The sequence below is a fragment of the Elephantulus edwardii genome, unplaced genomic scaffold (genome assembly GCF_000299155.1).
Source record: "Elephantulus edwardii isolate Elephantulus edwardi_28Jun2011 unplaced genomic scaffold, EleEdw1.0 scaffold00150, whole genome shotgun sequence".
NCBI lineage: Eukaryota > Metazoa > Chordata > Mammalia > Macroscelidea > Macroscelididae > Elephantulus > Elephantulus edwardii.
The window spans coordinates 8,023,463-8,030,324 of record NW_006399900.1 but is presented as its reverse complement, the minus strand read 5'-3'; the positions used below and the strand labels follow the sequence as shown (position 1 = coordinate 8,030,324).

The 6,862-nt window shown below is 36.9% G+C and overlaps 1 protein-coding gene across 2 annotated transcripts in view; it reads left to right on the top strand.

Annotated features, from left to right (window-relative positions):
• Nucleotides 1-6,862, top strand: part of KIF16B (kinesin family member 16B) — a 385,768-nt gene that overhangs the window by 287,386 nt on the left and 91,520 nt on the right. For both annotated transcript variants that reach the window (XM_006894757.1, XM_006894756.1), the window contains one exon: nt 4,860-4,949. In XM_006894757.1, coding sequence (XP_006894819.1) covers nt 4,860-4,949 — 90 coding nt within the window. The remainder of the gene's footprint in view (nt 1-4,859; nt 4,950-6,862) is intronic.

The window sequence follows — 6,862 nt, the reverse complement described above, 5'->3', positions numbered from 1 at the left end:
TCTCTGAGTAAGATGGGTTCAATAATGTACACTGCTCTGAAACAGAGAAGGATCTGAGAATTTAAATTTTTAACAAATTCTGGGTGAATCTGATGCTGATAATTAGAAATACTACTTTGGCAATCGCAGGTTTACAGGATATATTCAAATACTAAGAGAAGAGTCATTAAAATTTATGTGGCAGTTTATTAAAGTAGTAATAGAAATTTGAGGCAACAGAATGAAGTATTACTCACTGATCAACATTTTTTAAAATTTATTTTTTATGCTAATGGTTAAGAGTCCCCTCACTTTCCATTAAAGGACTGTTTCATGGAAATGTATTGATAATGTAGTATATTAAGTTCCTAGAACTACCAAAACAAGTACCCCAAAACTGGATGACTTAAAACAACAGAAATGTATCCTCTCACAGTTTAGGAGGCTAGATGTCTGAAATCAAGATTTTGGCAGGATTGATATTTTCTACAGGCCCGAAAGGAGATCCTAGTACATACCTTTGTCTTAGCTGCTGGTGGTTGCTGACAACCCTTGACATTCCTTGGCTTCTGGACACATTGCTTCAGTCTCTGCTTCCATCTTTATATGACTTCTTCCCTCTGTCTTTTTGTGATGTTTTCTGTTTTTAACAAGGGTGTCTTTCTGGGACTTAGGGCCTGCTCTGATCTCAACTTGATCTTCACCTTAATTACCTTTGTAGAGAGTATTTCCAAAAAATGATGCATTGTAAAGTTTTGGCAGACCATAAATTTGGGGATTTATTCTTTCTGCAATGAACAAATAAATCTTGGACTAGGTGCAGTCTGAGTACTCCTCAGTGGACAGGAAAGGATGACAAAGCCTGGGATCACTTCTTTTGGGCATGTTGCTAGGAGAGGCCATTCCTTGGAAAGGGATATCATACCTGGAAAGGTAGAGGGTTGGTGAAAGAGAGGAAGACCACCTCCCACAACAAAATGGATTGTGACAGTGCTGCAGTAGCAGTGGGCGCAAGTGTGTAACAAGAATTAGCCTAAAATAGGACAAGGTTAAGGTCTCTTGTTCATAGAGTCACTGTGAATTGCACTTGACTGGATGGCTCCTAACAACAACACTGCAAGTGGTAAAGATAAAAATCATTCTGTTATCTTCATTGACCTCACTAAGCCCAGCTTTGTGACCTAGGGAGCTCTGGTGGCCTAGTGGCAAGAAATTGTGTTGCTATCTTAAAGACACTTGGTTCAAATCCACCAGCTGCTCTGCAGGAGATGGACGGGCAGTCTCTTCCATACAATTAACTGCCTCTGAAAACCCACTGAAGGGTCAGCTACTGAAGGGTCTGATCTACGGTACACAACAACAATAGACTGATGTCAAGATAACAAAAAAAAAAAGGTTTTTAGGATGTTTTCCTGAGATTCTATCTAGGAGCTGTTTATCTTTGTTCTGTTTTGTCATAGTGTACCCAAATACCCTTGATATGTGTGCTATTTGTCATTTGCATGTTTTTAGAAAAAGGGTTATTATTGTTGTTATATACTTTTGAGTTGGAGCCAACCCATAGCTGACCCCCTGGTGAGTTTTCAGAGGCAGTTAACTAATCACATGGGGGGAGATTACCCATCCTTTTTCCATGGAGCTGCTAGTGGCCTCAAGTCGTTGCCTTGAGGATTGCAGCACAGTATCTTGCCACCAGGTCAACTCTTATAAAGAGCACATCATGAGTAAAAGAAATGGAACCTAAGTTTTTATGTTTGTGATAGCTACTTCTTTAATGAGAGATTTAAAAATGGAAATTTTTAAACTTTTCACAGGGCATTTTAAGGTCTTTGCAACCCAGAGAATTGAAAACAACAAAACTATCTCATTGTCACCACAAACCTAAATATATTTAAGACAAGTCCATTGTAGGTCTCATCTTCTGTGAAGTTGGTCAGAACTTCTATTTTATGGCAAGAACTCTTCTAAGAGATTTTTCTATAATGTAATGATGGCTAACACATTTATTGGAGGAGAGAAATACTATCGCCTTAAAAAACAAAGGAAATACAACCATTTTCAGTAATAAAACAATATAAAAACCAAACCCACTGCCAATAAGTCATAGAAATTCTCCAATAGGGTTTCCAAGGCTCTAAATCTTAACAGGAAGAGATTGTCCATCTTTCTTGCATGAGGCAGCTGGTGAATTTGAACCTCTGACCTTTTGGTTAGCAGTCTGACCAGCAACACTGTGGCATCAGAACTCCTCGGGTTAGGAAAGAAGAAATGCTTCAAAGCAAAAATGTCACTTTGAAGATTTAGGTGTGCCTGATCCTCGCGTGGTATTTTCAGTCTCTTAACATGCATGTGAAAACTGGACAATGAATAAGAATTAATGCCTTTGAATTATGTTGTTGACAACGAAAATTAATTATAGACTGCAAGAAGCAGGAGTGACATCTACTTCCTAAACAGCATGTCTCTGGATACTATGAACTTTGAGAAATGATGATAGCTATAGAAAGGCTGCAGGCCTTTTGTTCATAGGGTCGCTATGAGTCATGCTGAACTCAATGGCAGTCAACAACAAGAAGAAACAAGTTTTGTCTTGGAGAAAGTTAAAACAGAATGGTGTTTAGAAGCAAGGCAAAGAACACTATGTCTTCCATACTTGGAGCATGTTGTCAGTACAGACTAGTCCTTGTAAGAGAGCATCATGCTTGCTGAAGTAGAAGGTCAGCCAAAAAGACCTTCAACAAGATGGACTGTCATAGTAACAACAGCAGTAGACATAACAGTGATTGTGAAGATGGTCTGAAACTTGGTAATATCTCATTCTCTTATGCATAGCATAGAGTTGCTGTGAACTGGACCAACATGACAACACCTAACAACAGCAACAAGCTGAAAAATAAGGGGGGTGGGAGGGGAGAGTACTTACTATAGGGAGCCCTGGTTCCAAGAAACTGCACTGCAATCCCAAAGGCACACTTTTCAAATCCTCCAGCCTTTCCACTGGAGAAAAATGGGCAGTCTCCTCCCATGGGATTCACTGCTTCTGAAAACCCACCAGAGGATCAGCTATGGATTAGTTCCAACTCAATGGTATACAGTAACAGCACAATTGTAATGAGAAAGGCAGAGAGGGAAAGATGGAGTTGGAACTCAAATTTCACAAGAGGAGATTGCCCTTCTTTCTCCCAGGGGACAGGTGTTGGATTTGAATTGCCTGCCTTGGGCTGGGAGGGCAACTCCTTCCCCCTGAGCACCCAGAGCTCTCCAGGGGAGCTAATTACATGAAAATGTGAGACAGGTGCTTATAGTAGATTTCCCACACAGAGAGATGATCAGAGGGCATTCAGGAAGCACAGCAGAAGTGAAGGCATCTGAGGGGAGAGAGTCTGGAAGATGAGGCTGGAGAGACAGTAGATTCCAGGGCCTGCAGGCCTCTGAAATCTGTGAAGAAAGTGGTAGGAACATCATGAAACACTACAGGAGGTGCTAGAGGGAGTTGGACATGATCAGATTTGAATTTTAAAGAGACTTCCCCGTTATTGCATAGAGAATAGATTGTGGGGAGAGGAGAGGTTGATGACAAATGTAGATGTACACAATTCGGGGAGGCTCCCGCAGAAGTGTAAATGCAGCCTGATAGTGGCTTAGCGTAAGATGGCAGTAGTGGAAAAGTGGAAGTATATATATTCAAGGATTGTTTAGGAAGTAAAACGAACAGCACTCTGAACTTGTTGAAATGACAAGAGATGATCAGGAATGACATCAAGGGCCCGGCGCTGTAGATAATAGTAAAATGAACAGACCTTCAAGAAGTAGCTAGAACTGAGACTGAGGCACATATGCCAAGTTCTATTTTGGAAGGTTGACATTGAAATTTCTGTGCAATATCTAAAGAAAGATATATTCAAGTTGTGTGTGTGGGTTTGGAGCTTAAAACAAGAGTGAGAAATTAGAATTAAGAATCTGAGGCACATTCACCTGCAGATGGTATCTAGAGCTGCATCAGGTAGGAAAGGCATTTGGCATAATTAGGAAATCTGGTGTGGTCTACCTACCTGTCCTTTTCACTGGAGTGTTAATACATGAGCTGATATATGCCAGTGCTTCTGCTTCGGTGAACACAGTCTCCAACAGCAGGCTGTTCCCCTGCCACAGAAAGGCTGAAGTAGTAATTTCCCTCTGTAAAGCAATGTTATACTAACAGCCATTGATACATAGTAAGTCTTTCCCTCCCTCTCTTTTTTTTGGGGGTGTGTGTGTCATCTTTCTCCCTTATGTTTCCTTTTTTTAATTTGCTTTCCCTCATTCTCTCTCCTTCTCTTCATTCTCCTCTGCTCCTCCTCTATCTCTTAGTTTAATTTTGTTCTGGTTTTTCACACTGTCCACTGAGATGTTAACTGTTTGCTTACACACTATGAATGGATATATTGTTGTCACAGAGAGTTTCCTAAGGGCCACCCAATTGAAGGCTTAAAGGGTTCTTTTATAATTGAGATGTAGATATCTGTTCTTCACTTTTTATTTGTAAGTTAAATAAGCTTAATTAGTAGAGTAGAATTGTTATTTTCAAGTTTTGTTTGTTCAGATGTATTAATGTTTTCAGTTCTAGCAAAATGCTGTATGCTAATCATATAGCCTAGTGGGAAGGAGTTGCATTGGTAACCCAGAAGCAGGAGGTTGGAATCCACCAGCTGCTGCATGGGAGAAAACTGGCAGTTTCCTGTACAATTTACAACCTTTGAAAAACCGCTGGAGGGTCAACAATGAGTTGTTTCCAACTGGAGAGCACCTAACAGCAATCATTTGTAAATTACTGTTTTTAAAAATATAATCACTTTTCCTAATATCTAATAATAATTTATTTCCATTTTCTTGGTTAATAGATTACTGTTCTAGATGAGACATGGACCGTGTTTAGACGTTATAGTCGTTTTCGAGAAATGCACAAAACATTGAAGTTGAAGTATGCAGAGGTAAGTTATGAAACAGTTATTTTCTTAGAAAATTATTTTTTATCAAATAAAAGATCTGATGCATTATTATTACCACCTTTTCTTCCCTCCCTCATCGCCTCCCTCCCTCTCTCTAAATGTTACCTTATGCCACTAAGTTTTACTACAATTTTTAAAGCTTTCATAATTTTTATCCTTTAATTTCTATGCTACACAATTTAAACATTTTCTGAATGCAAGATTTTGAAATGATACAGCAATAGATTAATTTTATCATTTCATAAATTTTGTAGTGGATTTTAAATATTTTAATTAATTTATAAGTTCTCAACTGTTGAATGAGACCAACCAAAATGAAATCATTCTAAATTCTTTAATGTTGATATTCCATTCTCTTAAAAAATGCTACAGTAATGTTCAAACTTCTGTTTCATCAGAAGTCAGATTTTGAGAGGTATTTTGTCATCAGACAAGGTTGAGAATAAATATGGGTTTATCTAGGAACAAGAAAGCATTTCACATATTGAATTAGATATTGATGTACTGATATAGTAGTAATTGTCTTTTGGACCAAGACTATTTTAAGGAGAAACCACAGGATTGCACAGTTTGATGGGCGGAGGGAAGGGATAAGGAAATGGGAAGGATCTGTGTGAAAAGACAGGGTAATGATGGGCAAAGTCTAATGGTCATTAATTTTACAAAAGATAATATATGGAAATGATTGTATGAAACACAATATGAATGAAGAATAATGTGAAACACAGTGTATACAAACTTGGTAAGCAAACCAATATAAAAAATATTTTCAAGCAAAAATTATACCTAAAATGAATGTAAATAATCTCTTGATGAGGGTGATTGTTGTTCTTAAGATTTTATTTCAACTAAAGAAAGCTTTGCAGATGCACAACTCTTTAGGAATTTCTATTTGAACTAATGAATCCCCATTCACTGGCTAATCATTTGCACTGAGTTCCTTAGTAACAGTTTTTATCATTTCCTATAACACTTGAAAGAATAATTTAGCCAGAAAAATTTATCACTAATTTTGTTCACCTTAAATAATGTTTCTTTATATTCCATTGTTTCCACCCTTTCTTATCTAATATATGCTATAGGACAAATACCTTTTTAAAAATTAAATGGTTACCTGATGTATACAAGTCTTGAATGCAAGTAAAATTTTAAGCTTTTCTGAAATCCTGATATTATGTTATCATAATAATATTCTATTAAAAGTTGAAGATTCTAGGTATAAATTATTAGATATACTAAATATAAATTATTTAAGTATAAGTAAATTTACTATATAATTTTAGATATAAATTACAGTTCAAGTGTCCCCAAGAGCCCTCAGTTCCAAAAGAAACTGCATAAAGACAGAGTTTTAAATTTGTATCTGCAATTTACCTTTGAGATCCAAAATTAATATTGATAATAAAGAGTAGAAGAATTGTGTATATTTTCATGTACAGAGCAACTTAATTTTAAAAAGAGTTCTGCAGCTCACTGACTGCTTGATTTTTAATTACTTTGTCAGTACTTCAATAATTTACAGACTTTGCATATTAGCATCACTGAATTCTCACAGTAATGGGAAAACAATTCATGACATAGTGGACAACTAGAAAGGCTAGAGATTAGTATATATTTTATATAAGAGCTACTCATGTTCATTATTATTATTAATTTAATGCTTGTATATTTTATATTGATTTTTTCATAGCATTCTGTGTAGATACTTTTTTTTCACCTCCTATAATATTGTAGCTGATGTTAGATGGATCTTGCCTGAAGGCAGGGAATACCAGAAGAATGTCTGTCTGTGTTTCATTGATTATGCAAAGGTGTTTGACTGTGTGGATCATAACAAACAGTGGCTGACTCTGAGAAGAATGGGAATCCCAGAACATTTAATCGTGCTAATACTT